We start from the raw sequence: 22,717 nt of genomic DNA on the forward strand, positions 1-22,717 counted from the left end.
TTCAATAAATAGGGTTGATTATGGTAAAATTTCAGACTTGTATAATTCATAGTCTTCCGGCTGCAGGTATCTATATTTTTCCAGGGTTTTTTCTCGCACCCGATATAAAATGAACCTTTTACATAGCATCAGTAACCAACAGTGCTGAAAGAAATCAATAAATATAAAACATTCATAAACAATAGTAAAAGCAATGTCATTGGATAAATTATTTGAAATATATTGTTAACATTCCATGTGGTCCATATCACACCATTTATTAACAAACAATGGATAAATTATGCAAAACTTAACCCCTTTTATTCAGAATTGAACTTGAAGACACAAAAAAAAAACCCCCAAACAAAAGCGAAACAAAACAAAGTGAAACAAACAAGACAGGCAATAAAAAAACCAGAAAACTTGCACTCATATTACTCTAAAATGAAAAAAAAATCTCTTGACATCCTCGAAATTTATATATATAATATATACGATACTCTATGTTTTTACAACGTAGCGTGAACATTGGGTGATTATAATATTTTGCTTTGAATTTGAATTATTTATCTTTTTTTTTGAGGTCCTGATGTGATTTTACTATTTGACATGTTGATTAGAAGATGGGTGAGTTTCGAGTTTCTATGACATTATGACACCTTTAGAAATTGTGAAATTACCCAAAATAAAAATAATATTTTGGTCTCCACCAATATTTCCTTTGTACGGTGTAAGCATTATAGCCCTAAGGGTATGATAGTTATTTTCATTTGCTACATCCTAAGAGCGATCCACCCATGTCTTGACAAGAACAGAATGCCTACAAGATGGCCACATTCAATTTCCAACAATAAAATAGTAACTAAGAGAAAGTATGAAGGGAAAATGTTATAAAAGGTAAAATAACACGAATAGTTGAGTTTTACTCTCAGCAATATTGCCAGCCAGGTCAGGACAAAGTAACACTCATCACATAGAAAGAATAGAATGACCACTACCAGCACACAAGGGAAGATTATGGACCTCCACCTTTGAAAACATATTTTGCACCAATGATGTATACTTGTTTGCAATCCAAATGAGTGTATTAACGACATTTTGCATTATAGTGGCAAGAACTAAACAATAATATTTAATGACAATTGAAATGAATAAAATCACTAAATACAATACACCAATAAATGTTTACACTGGTGAACAAAGGGTGCTGTAACAAAATATTGTTTTTCATGCTTATGCCCCCTACAAAGTCATGACAAAAGATGTCAAAAAAACCCCAAAAAAACAAAGCAAGAGATTGCTATCAAAATGAAAAAAAAAGCGAAGTTTTGAAAAGAGTAGGTTAAATCCTCCATAACAAATATTCAAACCATAATTTTGAAAAACTCCAAAATAATTTTTACATACACGAGTATCCTGCAAGCACCAAATTTTTTTGTTTTGTTTACTTCATTGAAGGACAAAAAAAACTCAGACAGTCAGCTAATTAAATAAAGGATAGTGGGACACTTATTCCAACTGTTATTTGGTCTTATAAAGCTTTTGTTTCTTTTGGCTTATGGAATTAAGAGACGCATGTCAGTTTACCAGAAAAAAAAAAAAATCCTAAGTCGTTCATATATGTTTATCAGTTTTACAGGCATCCCCACCAACCCCACCCTCTCTGACGTATATAAATATAAACAGATTGCAATATTTGTTACAATACAAAGCCAAAGCTCCATTGAAGATATTGTCACCAATAAAGAAGATTGTGCAGATTAAATATACAATATATATAGCTACTTACAGATTTGTTCATTGACTATTTTTTGGTGTATATACATACAATCATACAATAACACATTTATTTTTCAACATTAGGTGTATTTGGCTAACTTTTGAGGTGAACAAGAAATTCAACTACTTCCAGATCATCACCATATATATATATATATATATATATATATATATATATATATATATATATATATATATACATATTATATAAATAGATAAATCAACATAAATGATTATTGTTAAGAGTGTCCTTCATTACAAGATATGCAATTACCGGTCTCCAAATTTTACATCGTGATTGTGCTGCAGTTTAAGATCTGTTTCATTGTGTGAAAACATTTTTTGTTCGTTCCCATCACATAATAAAATAATGGCAATCCAAAGATTCAATTTTCAATCCAAGTTTTCTGAACGTAAGAGACTTTTTGTTAAACTTTACAGCATTAGTTGTGAAACTTTCGGATTATCCAATCACGAATCACAGAAAGGCAAGAGGATAGGGTTTACAAATGACAACTTTCATTGATTTAGGAAACATTAAAATGAAAATACGACCACAAGACATGATAATATATTGTGAGAATGTGAACACCCACTTCATGATAATACTACTATCTAAAATATGTTGGCGCATACGTTGGCCTTCTTCATCCTTTCTTTTTCTTTTTGAAAGTATAAATTAACCCCTATCAGAAAAACATTTTTTTTAAAGGAACCAAGAAAATAAAAAATATAAAATTAAAACTATAAAAGTAATGTTTTCTTTCCAAATTGAATCATTACACAGAGATATGAGCTGGGGAAATAAGGGTAAAATGTATCAGGTATTTAAAAAATACAATGTAAATTTTTTTTTTTTTCCTATTCCATGCACAACACGATCCAGAAAAAAAAATATCCTGAGTGATTTTGACATCATTAAAATTTAATTTCCAGCATCCGATTGAGCAGGGGGTCAAATATTTGATAAAGAGAGACATCCCACAATTCTGACAGCCTTTCATAAAGATTTCTTTACATCAACAGGAAAATTATAGTTCATCAAGAATGTTGGTGGTTGTCTGCAACATGAAAGCTGAAAGACCCAATCTTCTTCTTTACATTGTCCCATCCGCTTTCCATGTGGATAATCAAAAACAAATGAACAGGATTAATCATGCATAACCCATCGTGGCTTAAATCATCGATCAACATTGATCAGAAATCGTTCATGTCATAATCAAAGGGGGATGGGTTCTGTCTCCGAGACCGAGAAGTCTTAAATGCCTTTTCTGTTGGATTCTGGAAAGTGGGAGGGTGGAGGCGTTGAGAGGCAGGCGGCAATTTGTGTCCTGAACTTGACCAGTTGGACGAGGCCTTGTTGTCTGGAGATAGAAAAAAAGTGTTAAGGCAATTGTTGTAGAAAACTCAATACTGGCATCTTATAAAATGTACTGGACAGTCATCCTCCTCTTTACTAATTGAAAAATAAAAATTGAATCTGGGGATAAAAATCTTGAGAAATCTGCACCTGAATTGTCATAAAATATAGTTAACAAATCTTTATGATTCTGAATTAATAGGTGTGAATGACAAATTTGCGTCATTGTTTTGTACAATAAAGAACGTTATAAACTTTATACTTTATGACTCTTAACATCGACTCATTAAAAACATTCATTGAATTTTCAAAATCCTACCTGAGTTTTCTTGGTTATTTCCATTCCGACCTGGAAAATGAAGAAACATAAAATTTATAATTTTTATGATTATTAATTGACATATTTTTTCATAAAGCATTAAACATATACAAACATATACAAACACATACACGCGCACGTGCACACACACACACACAATTTTTTTTTAAATCCAAAATATTTGTAAATTGTCTGTCTTTTTTAAAGACTCTGCTCGAATAAGTACTATTTGTGAAGTAATTTATAATATTAATAACAAATTTATATAAACATTTTGGGTGAATTCTTTGGAATAATATCAACAGACTTTTTAAAAAAGTCTTATTGTTGTTTATGAGCTCAACGTTTCTGTATGGAAAAGCATTTAGAATTTTATAGACTGAATGTTTAATTTGTTTGCAGTATTGTTCAAAGTCTGATTGTCCACTGATAAAATTGAACCTCTTTAATAGGTAGAGTCCAATCAGCCTTTGTTGAAAAATTAACCCTTCTCGTCAATCTTTGAGCAAAATGTGGGTCAATTAAAAAAAAAAACAACCCAAAAAAAGAAAAGCAACAGAATAATAAGATAAAAGTTGAATGGGTGCCTCTTCATTAATATAAAATGTAAGACATTAAGTGATCAGAGAGATCATAGAAGTGTAAAGGTAAGCACAATTAATTGCCTATAATTACATCGACAGATTAATGGTTCATATTCCAGGTGATGTGAGAAAATCTTTTAGACTTTTCTGACATTCTTTTAAAGCACTGTAGCTATACAAGTTTCTCTTTCATAATATCCATTAGGTTAATTCAAATTACAACAATCGCCAGGTGTAACTGTTAAGGTCTGTGCATGAGGGTACAGCAACCGCAATTACATTGGACAAAAGGAGGATACTTATATTATAAATACATATTATTCATAACATTATAGGCACACTTTAAATCACAGTAACAATGCGGCTGTCTGTATAAAGTTTTACTGAAACACTCCTCATGTATTGGTTGCTTACTGTACCCTTTGTTTTAAAAAGGCCTTACTATCCTTTACATTGCCAATTGTTATTTGCAAACCACAAATTCAATCTGGTATTATGTTTGAATGAAACAGGTGTCGAAATGAAATACCAAAGTTAAGAATGATCCGTTCCAATTTCTTTTTTTTTTTTTAGTGATTAAGAAATATAATTCATTCTCTCAAAGTTTGTATGTAATTCTCGACTCATTCAGATAAAAGAGTGGAGCAGGCACTTATGTTGATAATGAAAAGAATTGAAGTGAGTAGAAAAGTGCCAGAAAATGAGGCAGAGACAATGCTATTAATGGCCAGATACTAATTTTACACCTGAGTACAGTGAGAATGTGAGTCAAGAGCCTTTTCCAAGGACTAAACTTAGTGTAGCTCAGAGCAGGACTCGACTCTGGATCTTCCGATCCGAAGGCGAGTGTCATACCACAAGACAACAAAGCTGCACATTTTTAATAGAGAGGTGAAAAAAGTGCCCACAGTCAGCAGCCAACAGTTTATTGCTTTAGAAGTCTTTTACTGCTATTGATGCATTGCAATAAGCAAAAACAAAAAACAAACTCATAACATCTGCAGCCGGATTAAACGTACCAACACACAAAACTATGTCTAACCTCGATCGTTGATAGTCAGACTGATAGAATTTAGTGAGAACTACTCATAACAAAAAAAGACTGGCTAAAAACAATAACAAAGAGCTGAGTCACATCAATTTCGTTCCTTCTATTATTTGGAATCGGAGAAGATTTACCATTCATTCCTCCATGCCTGGAGTAAAATGATGAGTGACTGGTCTTATTGAGGACCTCAGGCTTGAAAGACACGGGTTCAGACCTCACTGACGTGGCTGTGTTGCCACCTAAAGAAACGTTTCGTATACTCCATACATTGTCCAAATCCACTGGAACCCCTGAAAGAAAAGGAAGAAAAGATATTATGTGTGGCTTTATTCAAACCATGAAATACAAATATAATACATATTACACCTCTACTTCTCCTTCTTCCTCCTCGTCCTCTGTTATTACAACTGTTCCTCCTCCTCCTCCTCCTATTACTACTAGTGCTACTACTACTACTACTACTACTAGGTACTACTACGACTACTACTACTACTACTACTACTACTACTACTACTACTACTACTACTACTACTACTACTACTATAACCACTACTTTTACTACGACTATGACTACTACTGTTACTACTACTACTATTCTTACTACTAATACCAATACTTCTACTGCCACTACTTCTACGAGGTACTACTACGACTACTACTACTACTACTACTACTACTACTACTACTACTACTACTACTACTACTACTACTACTTCTACTACTGGAGTATTTGTTGCTAACAATGTATCAGATCAACAGCAGCTGCAGTAAAGGAGAAAGAAGAAGAAGAAGAAGAAGAAGAAGAAGAAGAAGAAGAAGAAGAAGAAGAAGAAGAAGAAGAAGAAGAAGAAGAAGAAGAAGAAGAAGAAGAAGAAGAAGAAGAAGAAGAAAAAGAAGAAGAAGAAGAAGAAGAAACCATCTCCTAATACTAACCTGCACTCGGACCTGGGTTATGACTTGTGGGTTTGGGGACGAAGGACCACTCGTCCTCCTCTGGGCGTTTATTGTTGACAGGTCCTGAGTACAGGAACTTTTTCCTGCCCCCTGTAAATATAATGCAATGAGTTAGAATGCCATCGATACACCATCATTCGTTACGACAATTTGTGCATGGATGTCTTCTCCTCCCTCTTCCTTCTCCATCCAATGGGTAAATAAGAAAAGCCTTTAAATCATACTTTAAAATAATAAATAAATCAATAAAAAAAAAAATAATTAATTAAACGCTCATTTAAGTACTAAAAATCTTTGGCTAAAAACAAAATTCCTGTCTAAAATGTTAGTATTATCAATTTAGCAATCGTATAAAAGGATAACTAAAAACTAAAATAAAGATTAAATAAACAGAAACAAAACAAAAAGAGTAAGGTACCTATTGACAAAAAAAAAAGAATAAAAGAAAAAAAAAAGAAGAAACAACCCAAAAGAAGAAACAACCCGTCGCATATAAACTAAAAAATACTCCCCCTCGCAATCAACAGTCAACCAAGACAATAAATAATATCCTGAAACAAAACAAATAACCCCCAAACAATACGGGATTATTTGTATCAAGTGTTGACCATAAACGAGAGTTGATTTTTAACTTGAACTTAAAGTAAGCAAAATATCTTCTTGATGGAGTATAAGATACAGTGATTCGTTCATGCGTGACATAAAATCCAGTTCACCGGGGTTTTTTTTGGTTTTGTTTTGTTGTTGTTGTTGTTGTTGTTGTTGTTGTTGTTGTATTTCTTGTTTGTTGTTTTTTCCCCAAGACAATACCCACCTGATTCGCTCTCAATCTCCGGCTGTTTCATTTGAATGACAATAATGACGTTAAATCATTCCCACATTAGAATTGATTTGGCTTGTAGAAGCCTATTATGAGTATCGAGTGTCTAAATAAAACACAATTCAAGGATCTCACAGTTCAAATACCACATAAGAAATACGAGTTGAATCACGACTAAACATTGTCAAGGAATAAAAAACGGAACCACAGTATCCACTCGTATCACGAACAGCATTCACAATTTGTGACGTCAAACTGTCAAGATAGTGAATAAACGTACACAGTGCATACAACTACAAGTGGTATAAATAAGTTCACGCATCGATTGGGAATACCTCCGGAATTCCAAAAGGCAACAGTGCAAGAATCCAAATAAAGTCTCGAGTTAATTCACAGTAACTGCCTGGTATAGGCTATTTAAAGTGTCAAATTTTATTGATTAAATGTGTTTAATTTTTATATAATTTGACAGCTTACATGACTTCGTCTGGAAAAATTAATATAAGCACACATTGTAATAGAGAACAGCATTCACATTTGGAAAAAAAAAAAAAAGAAAAAAAAAAAAGAAGAATTAAACAAAAACTGGAGTCGAAAAGTTCCGAGTGGCAGGTATTAAAATTTTTAAAAACCCAACTCAATAGAGATTCAGACAACCAGGACCTTTAATTTGAAGGACATTAAATATAATTTTTTTAAAAAATAGAACTATTTCGGATAGCCTACAATTAGTTTCAAAAACATCTATTTTAGTTCTCTTCCCCCTTTTAAGATACACTGTAAGCTATTTATATCCACAGTGTGTCATTCGGATAAAATTTGAAACTGACACGAAAGCTAGACCCGAGTTCTCTCTCTCTCTCTCTCTCTCTCTCTCTCTCTCTCTCTCTCTCTCTCTACCTATCTATCTATCTATCTCTCTCTCTCTCTCATCTCTCCTCCTTTCACATTGTCCTTCTTTTTAACTCCCTTCAACCGTCACCCTTAAATTCCCACGCAAACACAGGGTATGACATAGGCATTCCTATATATCGATATAATATATCGATTTATATATATAAATATTATTTATTTTCTTGACACAGTTCCAAAACCTCTGACAATACCGCACCGTGTAATCCTGTATTATAACAACCACAATGTCAATCGCCAACTACTGCATTATAACACCGGCTATAGCCTAATTATAACAAGTTACGAAACAACACGGTGTCGTCGTTATAATAATAAAACAATAACAAATCAATCGGTTCGATTATTAAATCGCCTTTGATCCCGTGTTATGACGTCATAGAAAAGACCTACAAAATAAACATATGCACACTCGCGTATATATACAACTACACACCCAAACAAACTGGATCAAAATATAATAGTCATACCGAAAAGAATGAATAAAAAATGAATCGGGCTGGCTCATCATGGGACGAAATAATCACGGATTTTGTTTGGATTCAAATCCTTCCTGAACCAACTACAAAAACATTTTTTTTAAAACAGGAAAACAATACGACGAAGATCACGATAGTTAAAGTTCAGAAGTAAATGTCCCGCTCGCATCACAAGCTTATGGACCTGCATCGATCCCGAGTGCAGCCGAGATTTTTGTTTGTCTTTGTTTTCTGACAGGATTCCCCGTCCACATGGCGTAGTTGGCTAAGTCTCTTAGATCTGGCGGCAACAAAATACAAAAAAAAAAAAAAAAAAGCTTGTGACTCTGTTATAACGCGATCAAAATTCTAAATATGATAGTTAAGCGATCAGTGACATGACAATAATACAACATTCGAGGATGTGAGCTATTTGGATGCACGTACATTAAACATGCATGATGGACGCAAGGTAGCAGTTTAGTCCGCTGAACATGATTGAGTAAACGGTGATTCGATGAGGCATTGCCAGTATAATGAACAAAGGGAAGGAAAGTGACATTTATAAATGTGGTAAGATCAAAGTCGCAAAGATACAGGATGAATAACAGATACCCACTAAGTCTATAATATTTGCAAAATAATAGCAATACCAAAAAAAAAAAAAAAAAAAAAAAAAATAAAATAAAAATAAAATAAAAAAAAACACACACACAACTGATTTACTTTGACCACAACACTTGTGGCGGTTTGTAGGAGGTGAATTTATAAGAAGGAATTGTATAAAGCCTAAACAAAGCAACAGTTTATGTTTCTTTCCTTTCGTTTTGTTTTATCTCTCTCTACAGCGCCGAGGCAGAGCAGCGCGTTCTATTGATTTCAGGAACTGTCATCTAGCTAGACGCCTATACTAAATAGACAAGAGAGAGAGAGAGAGAGAGAGAGAGAGAGAGAGAGAGAGAGAGAGAGTGAGAGAGAGAGGGAAAGAGATAGAGATGGAGAGAGAGAGAGTGAGAAAATATAAATAAATAGACGTGTATATTCCAGGATCACAAGTGTATTTTAGGCGTATTCATAATATATTGATTTTTCATATGTGGCCAGTCACACCCGTCGAGTAAACGTCTTAACTATAATAATATATATCTTATTCAATACGGATAATTGAATGAGTTATCCATGCGAATACGTAGACCAATTTGTTCTGTGACTAATCAAGTATGTCAACAATGACAATAGATTTTAATCCGTTAAGTAATTCAATCGATAGGCAGCTCTGTCTTATTCAAATAATCTATTTGTTCAGCGTTGAAAAGACGGACTATGTCCCAGGCTTGATCAAACAGTCCATGGAGGTTAGCGTTTCCACAAGTTTAAATAATTTAATAAATAAATAGTACACATAAAAGTGATTCCATAGTTTCAACATGTTCAATGGAAATAACAATCATTCATACATGCTACCCCCCCCCCCCTCCTCCCCCTGACCCCAAAGACATAATAATATTATGGTACCAAGTTTCCGTTTCGTACAAATTGCTTATTATGGCTCCCCTTTTTTGTTTACAAGCATTTATACAACATCCGTCAATTTCTATAGCCAGGTATTCATTCACACCTGAGTCGAGTGAACCAATGTGTTAAGTGAAAAAAATAACACAGGAGACAGGAAATTCATCCCATTATTTTTATGACGGCGAATCAAAGATAAACAATAAAGTGTGCGATCTTTTACAAAAATAATATAATTTTGTGTATCGCTTTTAAGAATCTCATCAGATCTGCACTCTGTATAGATCTATCTTCTGTATCTTAAGGTGACGATGGATACATAAGCTAAGAATTAACACCAAATTTTCTTTTCATTTGGGTAAAAAAAGCGCCCAATCAAATCATTTGATATGTTAAGAATCGCATGTCCAGAACTCGGTGTTGCTTTTTTTTATTTTTTTTTTTTATGGTTGTTTCAGTTCAAAGCTGGTGACATGTCTGACAATGACAAAACTTCTCCTGACTCGCCTTGTACGTTTCCATGTAAATCTGGCAAGTTATTGTGTTTCAAAAAATAGAAGTAGTAGAATAGCCCTTCTTTTTCAGTACCCCCCCCCCCCCCACACCACCACCCCAATCCCCAAAAAGAAAAGAGAAGAAAAAACAACAACCCACAAACCCACCCCTTCAGTGTTAACGACAACCATCAATGCCAACAAAACCTACCTAGAATCCTTATCTCTCTCTCTCTCTCGATCCCACGGATTCGGACACGACCAGATCACCCGTCCCTCGTATATAATATATGTAAATCTCACCAATTATTTGCAAGACTTGAATTATTGAACGTTTGGCAGAACCTATCGAAAACCACAAGGAAAGGGGACAAAATTTATCTCAGCTTCAAACGATTATTACGACATTGAAATGCGTGTGTAGATGTATAAGAGGACTACGTTTAAGACGACATAGAGATGTAATCTGCTGTTATGAAAAAAGTGAGATGAAACACGGTCACACACAAAAAAATAAGTTTCGGATTTTCTCTACCTCAAAATATCTTTTTTTTTAAATCTGAAAAGGAGTAAAAAGGAAGAAAGATAATATATATTTTCTGTCTGTCCTCGTTTATCGTAAAATACGTTCTATTTTGATAAAATTTGATGGAAACCCGAAATGTCAACTACTTTTATCACGAAAGCTTTTTTTCTTGTTTCATTTCCATCTCCATCAATGGTTTCAGATTTGATTCGTGATGCAGTCAAGAATACGATAAAAGTATGTACCATTAAAGCAACATCCACCACCATGACGATCACGAGAGCACAGCCACGGTGATAAAATTCCTTGTTCAGTCTCAGAGTCAGAGGAGATTCACCTGGATCAATAGTAATCGATTACAACACGGTGGTGAGTGTCCGAATCCGTGGGATCGAGAAAATAGATAAGAATTTTAGGTAGGTTTTGTTGGCATTGGCTGTCGTTAAAACTGAAGGGGTGGGTTTGGTTTTTTTTTATTTATTTTATTTTTGGGGGTTGGGATGGCAGTTGGGGGGGGGGTGGTACTGTTAAAGAAGGGCTATTCTACTACTTCTATTTGTTGAAAAACAGGAATTGATAGATTGCCAGATTTACATGGAAACGTACCAGTGAATAGATGCAAACAACAGATATAGATAGATAGATAGATAGATAGATAGATAGATAGACGATGGATGAATAGATAGCTAGCTAGATAGATAGATAGATAGATAGATCAATATAAATATAGACAGGCGATAGCTCGACAAACAACGTATCATTATTTTTATTATCATTATTGTTATTATTATAATTATTATTATTATTATTATCATTATTATTATTATATAGTATTATTATTATTATTTTATTATTATTATTACTATTTTATTATTATTATTATTATCATTATTATTATATTATTATTATTATTATTATTTTGATTATTATCATTATTGTTATTATTATTATTATTATTATTATTATTATTATTATATTATTATTATTATTATTATTTTTATTATTATTATTATTATTATTATTATTATTATTATTATTATTATTATTATTATTATTATTATATATTATTATTATTTCGAAATCATGTTTCACAAACAGAATTTTTAAAAAACTGAACAGACAGCAACAGCGATATACACCATTATGAATATCTTGGTATGTGTAGAAATAGAAACATAAAAGACTCAATAAATGAATTATGCCATCGTAAGGTAGGGAGATATAGCAAGGTCGTATTGACTATATAGTGTTATTGACTATGACACTGTAAGTAGATAGTAAGATTGTACATTGACTAATCCCGTACGTAGGCAGATAATGCAGCAGAATAGAATCACCCAGATCGATAGACAAATCGATAAAAACCTTCAAGTGTTGTGAGATTTGTTTTTACGAGGGGGGTGGGGGGGGGGGGCGTCGTAGTCGTTTCCAAACCATTACAATAACAGGATATTACATCGCGGTTTGTATTGTGTCTGTCATTGGCATTGAACGATAAACAGAAAAACAATAGACTATGCTCGAAGATTATAATTAGTAAACGATGTAAGAACTGGTGGGAGTTCTGTTAACCATTCGTTTCTGGTGCAGGGGGACTGGTTTTGATCCCGGGTGCAGTCGAGGTTTGTTTTTTTATTTTTTTTTTGTTATTCTCTGACACCACCCCCCCCCCTTTCCCCGCTGTCCATTAGCGGTGATAGGGTAGCTGGGTCTGTTAAATCTGGCGCAAACAATATTGCGATAGACTAGCGTCCTATCCGAAAGGTGGCAAGCAATTGCTTCAGTCTGTTCGACGGTATAGGCACTGGGATAAACTTCGGCTCCAAGAACTTCTATAGGACTGCATTTCTTTTCTTGATGTTTCGAACGCCGAAACGGAATTTCTTTCAACTCACAATGACCATTTCCAGCAAAAGCGCCAATTCAGCCATGAAGTTAGCGCCCCGACGTGTTCCTGGGCCATTCCCATTTTGTAGGTTTTAAAACGTTGATTAAAAACAGCTATGATGTCATGCACTAACAAAACGTTTGGTTTTTTGGCGTAATAATACGACATCCACGAATACAAGAGCGGGACCATTATAGACAATATCGTATTATTATTTGCCAAAACCTTTATGCCCATCGCCGATCAATGCACGCAAAATAATATCAAAGAAGGTTTGATAGTGATAATGTTCAAATTAACGCATACAAAAACATTGCATTTTGGCTAACTCCTCTTAACATAAGTCTTGTGTTTTAGGGCCGGATTTCTAAAATTAAAGGGAATAGAAAAACACTAAAGCATTATAATCCGACTTCCACAGATGTCATAGTATTAAGTGCTTTGTAACAGAGCACTCGAGAATTTCAATACATGTAAAAATAATAGTAAATTAACACCATTCGTATTCATTAAACGTTTGCACGGTTCCTCGAACAAGACTCGGATCTAACTAGGTTAATATTGACTTATGAGACATAATATGTGACATAGAAATTCACTCATGGTATGTCCATAATTATTGTTCTATCACGTAACTATCATGGAACAAAGTATCGACTTTGCAGAATTAAGAAAAATAAAACAACCTAACAATACTAACAAACAAACGTAAGTATTCCAAAGCACAAAGAACGTCGCATATAAATTTCCACGTACTTTAGCAAGTACGTACAACGATAGAATGAAATTGGTACTCCACTGCTAGGAGAAAATTACAAAGTTCCACACTAGACCAGTCACCAATCTGATAATGACATTTATTACCTACAAGACTAGTACCAAAGCCCCCCCTTCAACAAACGCACTGCTGTATAGCTCTATTACAACACACACACACACACACACACACACACACACACACACACACACACGGACCACAGACACAACCAGCACCAGCAATAACTCTGATAGGCCTGATCGGGTTCCAATAATGAAAGACAACACAACGTAGGACAGTTCGATAGACGACTGACTAAGTACGCGAACAGGTATCGAGGGTGGTAGAGGAAGGGAAGGAGGGTTTGTAAAACCAGACTAGATACGTAAACGTTGGACAATGGAATACAGATTTACTGTTTAGGTACAAATATATAGTATATCTCCATTCTCCGAGAGAAAGTCGTATATTTAAAATAATTAAATATAATTGGGCCGATAAATACATATTTGGTACTCAACAAAAAGACGATAAGACAGTAGACCGATCGTATTGCTGGTAAACAGGAACCCTCAATCTTCCTAAATCGACGAAACATCGCTGGAAACTCAAGACGTCTTTACACAATCCGGAAAAAATCGTCCCTCAGCCGTGTTTTGGCACGTTTATATTTGGTGAATGTTTGAAAATTTTCTCTGACCACTGAATTTACTCAGATTGAATTCTTTTGAGATCGTTTTAATTGTTATTTTATGAATTTTCTTTTCATAAATTATGCCTTCAGTAATGCAGCAAAATTATTATATTGATACTCTATACGACTAAACTGCGAGGCTAAATAGTGTTATAGTTATAGCGTTTAACTTTTGTAAATGACATATTTCTAAAATATCCGTTTTGAAACTCTGGTATTTTTAACATGAGTTAAGAGCGAAAAATTGATCGAAAACTGATGTTCTTTCAGATTTGACATTCTAAACTTAAGTTTGACTTTTCCGAATTAATATATATATATATATATATAATATATATATATATATATATATATATATATTTATATATATATATATATATTTTAAAAAGGGGAGGGGGGGGGGGGAGTGATTTAACTCTTTGATGGAAAATCATCTTATTTTTAGATCTCTCCAAATCCAAATAATTCCTAAAACTTTGTTATTCCCTCACATGGCTAGCCCTTGTACTTGTATCTCACATAATCACGTCATAGTGATTTCAACACGAACCGAATTGATTTTATTATTAAGTATTATAAAAGTCCTCTTGGGGATGGGGTGGAGTGAATATACTCTTAGATGACCTGGGATGTATTGTATGCATGACGCATACAAAACACCCCAGGTCATCTAAGAAAATCCATGTGTTCTGTGAAATAAATAATTAATCAACCATTGTATCTGACACCGCATGACAAGATATTAATTATATCTTATAGGGATTAACTGGTGTGTGTCATAATTAGGCCTATTGTATAAAGTTGAATAAAATCAATCATCGCCCGCAATATACAGTAAACTATGGATATAACGCCCCCCCCCCCCCCCCTCCCATAAGGATGATATCCTACAGAGCCACGGGACGCTTGTCTATTTCCTTCCACCATATCCAGCTCATAATCTATCCAATTACTGCTGGGTGGACAGGAAAGGGGACGATATCGATTTAGTCTATTCAACCGTATACTTACAAAACATCTCTTTCCTGTTGGGATATAGAACGTGTAATCCCTATTATATCGATCGATTAATATGATTCATAATGTGTCAAAAATTCTTAGAACCGAATCCCGAATATGATGAGAAAATGTGAGTAAAGAGCATTTTCCAAGGAAACGATTTTGCATCGCTGACCACAGCCTTACCAACAGGTCAGCATACCATTAGATCACAAAGCATCGATGAGAGGGTGTTAATACAACCAAATAAAAATATACATGCAGAGTATCGTCCCCGACTTATGCAACTTATACTGACATTGATTTCATCACTGGTGATGCGCCCAGCCAAGGCTGAAATGTTCCTTTGTTGAAGTCGACAAAGCATTTATCCTGGACGAGCTCCCATATCAATGTCATGACGCCATTTTAAAGGTAAACTAGGATGACACTGCAGTGATAACAACTCTAATTTAACATTTAAATTTGTTTACGATAGATCTAAATTAATGAGGAAGAATTGTTCAACTCTATCGCTGTTTAAAATCAAAATGAGGGGAATCGGTATGACCGTATTTCTGCGTGATCATGATGATAAGAGACAACAGGTAGATAATAACGTCCCATGCATATTATAACATTGTGAAGATTGTGACGTCTGTTATCCAAACAAAAAGATAAGGAACAATGCAAAAGAAAAAGAATTATTTTGTATTTTATCATAGATCAAGCAGGCAGTGTCTTTTATGTATCGATTGAGGAACTCGATTAATAGTTCGAATATCTTGTCCGATGTATAATAAAATCTGGGGGATTTGATATGTGCTGCAGCATTGTGGCATAACACATTTTTTTTTCTTACGGACTAAGGCTTCTTCAAGTTTTGTGATAATCAGAGACAAGTAATTATGTGTTGGTTAAACGGTGCTGACTCAGTGTGATGGTTACCGTTCACCTTTTTGGTTGTCGGCAAATATAGCCAAAACAAAACAACCAAACAAAAAACAAAAACAAATATAAAACAACCAAACAAACAAACAAACAAAAACCACGAAACACACACACATACACACACACACACATACAAAATCAACAACAACAAAAAATCAATCAAAAAAAATAAAACGATGACATTTATTAACACACAGAACTGTGATGTCAAAAACAATCTTTCTATTCATTCATCAAATTATTAATCAGTTCCCTGCCTCTGCTGTGCGACATACCATCTTTCAACACTTTTCCTATAAAAATATTTTACTTCTTATATCGAAGGATTAAGATGACTAAACAAATTGTCAAAATAAATAAAATCTGTAACCCGTGACGTGACTTGTTACGTTTTTCTTTTTCTTTTATATTTTGACAAGTTCCGGGTTATCTTAATATACTAATATAATATAGAAAAAAATTAATGTGGCCGAAATGTTAAAATGTGATTTGTCACTGTACGCCAGCATTGAATTGTCGTGTTTTTTTTTTGTATTGATTGGCGTATGACGTCACGACACACCCGCGTCAATCAGGAAATGAAGGGAGCACGAAAGACAAGACTGGCCAAGTACGAGAACTCATGTGTAGAAGACACCGATCGATATTGATGACGATGGTAAGAAAACATTAAACCAGGTGCTTGCGCACGAGTGTAGGACTTGAGAATAAATTAATGCGGAAAAGATGGGTCACGGCATGTCAGTCAGGAATAAAAGAGTATAGAAGGAACGAAAATGACGCCACTCAGCTCTTTTTTAATATTATTATTTTTAGACAGCTTGTTAGTGATAATTTCTCAGTACATTTTGTCATAAAGACTATAAACGTTAAAAGTTGCACACAGTAGTGTCTGTTAGTTTGCTAAATTAGGCCTGTGGATGTGAGTATTTTATCTAAACGCATAGCATAAATTGGAAATTAGAAAGGTTAGTTGTAATGATGGTGTCGATAGTAGATAGGTACGGTTGTCTGGTCTTGTAGCTAAGTTAAGCGATATTGAGCGTCGTCAGTGACCGGATGGGTGACAATGATTACCAAACTCTGGCCTCGATTTATAGTTGTGTAAGGATACAACATAAGTTTTACACAACTACAGGCTGCTACCCATTATATTGTCGATAATAATAATTTCAAAATACTACCAACAAGCCATTCGTTCCGCAGGAAATTAAAGTATTACTTAGTTTCTTCTATTAAATTGAGAAATTAGAAGGCAGGCAACGGTATGAGATAAAGATCTGAACAAGATTGTATGAAACGGTGCGAGGAAGACTGATTTTTTGGGATTTTCTTTTCTTGTATTTTCCTTTCTAGATTTATCTGGCACTGTTTCATACACACTTATTCAGATCTCATTTTCCTCGATTAATTCGCAAGATTTATGGAGCGCATCTAATTAACAGACAAACCAAGAAAATGTGCTGTCCTTTCAAAGAAGTGTGGAATTAGATCGAACAAGTCTGAAAGAGATGATAGGAAAAAAAAAATGATCACGGAGGTATTGAGGAGGCATGATGTCAAAATGGAATTTTGATAGCAAATAGCCCTGAAGGTTAAACGGTTTTTCTTCCTATATAGTGTCATCACGCCATTAGTTTGTATTGATTATTCCCGGGTTTGTCGACAACCAATTGCACATAATGGGATATCTGGTCCTCTGGGACGCGGTGGTAGTTTCAAGGCATTAACCTCAATGTCGAACATTTCTGTCGTTCTTTGAAAAAACGCATTTAACAAATTTTGGTCAGAATATTCGTCCTTCAAACATCCATCGATCAAAATGACCCTCGCCTTGCGAAAATCTCTCAAAACTGGGACTTCTTTGAAGTCCCAAGTTTCAGATTTTAAAAAAAAAATAATTTTTGGACAAAATAGCCTACGCGAGGGAGAGGAATTATTTAGCATGTCAACTATGCTTGTGTGAACGACACGGGAGGGGTTAGTGTGTGTGCGTGTGTATGTGTGAGTGTGTGTGTGTGTTTGTGTGAGCGACAAATAGATTGCTATAGGAAGTAAAAAGGGTAGAGGGTAAAATAATTCATAACATCAAATCACAAGACGAACCAATCTCAATCAAGCAAATAGTTGTTGCATTCATAGAATGTGACTCGGAACTCGGTCAATATACCCACCCCACCCGACAAAACAATTACAAATGTTTGTTTGTCGATTTTAAGAGTTAGTGCTTTCGGTTATATCAGCGCCAGCAATTACAAATGGGGATACAAACACTGAACACATTTTGCTCAGTGGATCAGAATGTTGGAAGATCACGACAGAGAGCACCATCCAGAAACTTGAAGTATTCCAAACCAAATATTTGCGACGAATCTTGAAGATATTCTGGCCAGACACAATCTCAAATGAGGACCTGAGAGCGAGAGCTGAAGTGGAGTCTCTGGAGATTGTCATTAAAAGGAGAAGAAGGTAATGGTTGGGGCATGTCTGTTGCAGAACGGATGAAACACTGATAAGGAAGGCTCTGCGATGGATACCCCAAGGAAAGAGGATGCGATGCCGTCCCAGGGAGACTTGGAGACGTAGAGAGGGACCTAAAGCAGAGAGGTCTGTCCCTAGAGATGGCCCCAAGAATAGCTGCTGACAGGACCAGGTGGAGATCCCCTGCATTGCCACAAGTGCCAGCAGGCCCGGAGAGGATTGAGTGAGTGAGTGATACAAATACATAATTGTAAACCTATCTTTATCATATTTAAGACAACTTGGTGAGCACATCATTGGCTGACTTACATGACATACAAATCACATAACCCGTTTCAAACAACGAAATGTCCTGAGAAATGAACCCTAAAATGTGACCAGATAGGATCTAGATTGGAACTCCCGGGGCAAATGGAAATCTGGGAGATTACTACTGCGAGAAAAGAACTGTTGCATAATATATAAATATAAAAATGCAGCCACTGCCTTTGAAATCGTAACATGCCAAGATAATGATGTTAATGCTAAATTAAAGTTTACTGAGACCCCCCCCACACACACACACACAGCGTTTCCCCTCTCCCTTCTCCTGTCGATGCGCATAATCTAACACAAAAAAAAGAAGAGAGAGAGAGAGAGAGAGAGAGAGAGAGAGAGAGAGAGAGAGAGAGAGAGAGAGAGAGAGACCACGCGCTTATACTGTTTCAGTTATATTATGGCGATGAGAATTATTCTTAAATCTAAAATGTCACCTCAGTACTGCAAATTATGTCCACGCACGGCTTATAAAGAATATACAACTGCTGTTTCAAAATGTGCTAAATGTTTCCCATGTTCAGTTAACATTTTTCCAAGCGTCCTTTATTTTTCGGTCAGGTGATATTAGCTCCGTTATTATATAGATAATCAAACTTCTCCATTAGACCTCTCTGTCCTTTAAGGTCTGGCTCCTATAACATTTTTTCCCCACAACAGTAGTATAATAATACCAAGAATCTTTGATTTTGTCCAGACAAAAAAATCGCCGAATGTTCCAATATGGTGGCGTCAATACAAGGGTCGGCTATTTAGTGGTGGTGGTGGTGGTGAGGGTCGTGGTGGTGGGAGAGATCAATAAGATCGATACACGGCACATTGATGGGCGATCGACCTGATCAATTTTATCGACCTTTGCTCCCCTAATCCTGTATTGTGAGGAAAGTATCACGAGTATCAAAGACAATAGGAAGTTCTGACAGAGATTGGATTGATGGCGGCGGAAGTAGAAACGATTGAACACATCCGGTATTGGCATGCGATAACTTTCATTAAAAACTAGTAAATTAAAGTGAAAAAAAAAAAAAGCAATAAACCCCCAGACCCAGTATTTCGCGTATATTCGAATACAAATTTCTCAAAGCCAATGGGAAAATAATGAATTAGCAAGTCAAAACACACTCAAAACAAAATATGTCTTATACTTTTTGTCTTTAGTTCTCAACTCATCCACGTGCATGCTTGACATTTCGTGTTCTATATTATTACCCCCCCCCCCCCCCACCTTCCTCTCTCCCTCTCACAAACAGCTACGACAAGACCACTCATTCTAGAAACTTTGTGTCGATCAATAGATCGCAAAGAAGTACAATTAGAAGAAGAAAAAAAACCCCGTTGATGACGATGAATCTCCTGTGGTTATTGTTATTGTTCTTGTTGGTAGTGATGATGATGATGTTGATGATGATGACGATGACGATGATAATGATGATGATGATGATGATGATGATGATGATGATGATGATGATGATGATGATGATGGTGATGATGATGATGAAACCAGTATTGTAGATATTTCCGGCAAATTTGACCATCCACTCGTAAATATAAAACGTTCATCTCATTTAAGTACAAATAAAGGCTATTGCTGTAGTTGTTGGTGGTGGAGATGATGATGATGATGAAATCGATATTACTTGACAATTCCGGCACATCTGACCTTATTCTTATCTATCCATCCACCCGTAAATATTAAAACGTTCTTCTCATTCAATTCACGAAATTCCAAATTTGAACCATGCTCCATGCATTGGACAATGCTTCAAATAAAGATCCTCATTCCAGACGATTCCATTCTGTTGGGAATAATTTACATTTCAAACATATATTTATTCTCTGTTATGTAACCTACCACTATTTATCGGTAGTCATTCACACATGAGTCGAATGGGGTAAAATGGGATAACTATATAAAACTAATGCAACATTAAGAGTTTCCCTATATGGCCATTGATCAAGCTCACTATTGCTTTACCTTAAGGAAGATAAAGACACAAGAACTTGGCCATGAACACAGGATGACATCTACTGAACGATGGAGTAATTTTACCAGGGCACAAGCATTGACATTGTTTTTGCCACCTTGACTACAAATCGTGAATATTTAACACCCAATTCTACATTCCCAACAGTGCAAGTCTATTGTACACTGACCAAACGCTTTTACTTTACATTGACCAGACAACTTTTATGTCATCTATCGATCGACGAAAATGACCTCCCCTTCTCTCAGCTTGTCAAAAATACTTAAACCTGAGACTTTCCTGAAAAGTTTCCAATTTTAGATTATTCAACAAAAATGTATGATGATTTTGGTCGATTGATAGGATATGATATGATATATCCGGCCAAAATGTAAACAAATTTTGTTTTTGACAGGATAAAACTGGATTGGAAACATATTGACCTATTTGAAATTCTAGTCGAGATCAACATCTATAACCTCATTATTATGTCACTAGGCCTAGTTTATAGCTGAGCTTCTCTTTGATTTGATCTTGTTTCGTTTTTAAATGTCTTGAACGGATAAATTATACATTTTTTTATTGAGTTCAAACGTTTAGAATGATCAATATAAATTAAATCACAATGCATTATGTTTTATTCTCTAAGCAGGTCACATCGAATCACATTTCCATTTCATCTAATACAAGTCTCATGTTAGACAACAATATTTGTAAACCATAAGCCAAATTGATCTATCTAGTAAAGTAAGGAGTTGTTTGAATAAAGCATGCTATGTCATGCCATTGATTTTACGGTCCTTTGTCTTTGACCATACGATTTAAACAATTCAGCGCTGGTTTAGGGCAAAATTACTACAAGGATTTTTATTCTAATCGATGGCCCATATATTATGTTCTACACTTGTAGCCGTCATAGCAAATTTGATTTTGGCCTTAAGCTGGATGGCTTCAATCTTCATATCATTTATATTCATCTTTAAACTATTTCTATATCTGTCCAATATTTATTTTTAAAAGTGACAAGCTCAGCCAAACTAAATATTACTTTTAACTGTGGTGCTTTTCTATATAGTAACCTTAACACGAGTATTAAACTATAAGAAAAGAGACTGTTCTAATGTTTTGATATGATCAAGTGTGTGAATCAATTAAATACACTGAACCCTGACTCAAGAATTGACATTTATACAAGAAATAGAAGTCACACATCCTTTACTTATAAAATTACCATTTTTTTATATCATCCAGTACAAATGAATAAACTGATGGCATAGACTTTATGTTCAAACCTCTGGTGGTATTACGATTGTTGTATTTTTTGTGTGGTTATTAATGGTATCAGTTTATTTTTTTGGTTCCTTTACCATTTTTTTCCCACTTTTATGTATGTTGTCATCAAATTGTTGATTTATTGGCAAAAGCCTAAGACGGAATAAAATTTAAACTTTAAACTCTGTAAATTTAGTTTGGGCCGTTGAAGGTTTCAATCCCCATAAAATTACAGAGAAATATGAAAAAACAAAATTTTTAATCATGGAGAAATCTTCTCGACCTTGAGTGGAATAAGTTCTTTTGTGACACAAGTGTACACTCTACCAACGCATAACAGGTCATTTCTGGTCTTTTAAAACAGTTCACGGCTTAAATTCAAGTGAGATGATCCTTGTCATAATGAGGCTATGAGTCAATGAGTGATGAAATGACAAACATAGAAATGCATTTCAATAAATGATAAATAGATGTTTTTACCAGCTGACTTTATTGAAATAATAACAGATGATTCCAAACCTGAGGGCACCACTGCTTTAAAGGAATTTTCTAAAATGTTGCAGGTTTCAGTGGACAAACTTGGTCATATTTTGCAATAAATAAATAAGTAAATAAATAGACAATAAATAATAAATAAATAATAAAAATAATAATAAATAAATAAATAATGAA

At 34.7% G+C, this 22,717-nt stretch overlaps 1 protein-coding gene across 4 annotated transcripts in view; it reads right to left on the reverse strand.

Moving 5' to 3' along the window:
* Positions 1-1,985: 1,985 nt before the first annotated feature.
* The window catches only part of LOC144967770 (uncharacterized), a 22,517-nt gene continuing 1,785 nt past the window's right edge, over positions 1,986-22,717 (reverse strand). Inside the window, exons 1-6 of one of the 4 annotated variants that reach the window (XM_078905388.1) lie at positions 13,627-13,728; positions 6,838-7,330; positions 6,003-6,113; positions 5,201-5,359; positions 3,438-3,467; positions 1,986-3,122 (exon numbers count right to left, since the gene is read on the reverse strand). In XM_078905388.1, the coding sequence (XP_078761514.1) occupies positions 2,956-3,122; positions 3,438-3,467; positions 5,201-5,359; positions 6,003-6,113; positions 6,838-6,868 (498 nt within the window). In that variant the 5' untranslated portion in view covers positions 6,869-7,330; positions 13,627-13,728 and the 3' untranslated portion in view covers positions 1,986-2,955. Of the gene's footprint in view, positions 3,123-3,437; positions 3,468-5,200; positions 5,360-6,002; positions 6,114-6,837; positions 7,331-7,569; positions 7,632-13,333; positions 13,525-13,626; positions 13,729-22,717 lie in introns of those variants that run through there. The other 3 variants (XM_078905387.1, XM_078905389.1, XM_078905386.1) reach the window with 3 other exon arrangements.

The sequence above is a fragment of the Berghia stephanieae genome, chromosome 3 (genome assembly GCF_034508935.2).
Source record: "Berghia stephanieae isolate SIO BIC M18660-M18661 chromosome 3, UCSD_Bste_1.3, whole genome shotgun sequence".
In the NCBI taxonomy this organism is placed as follows: domain Eukaryota; kingdom Metazoa; phylum Mollusca; class Gastropoda; order Nudibranchia; family Aeolidiidae; genus Berghia; species Berghia stephanieae.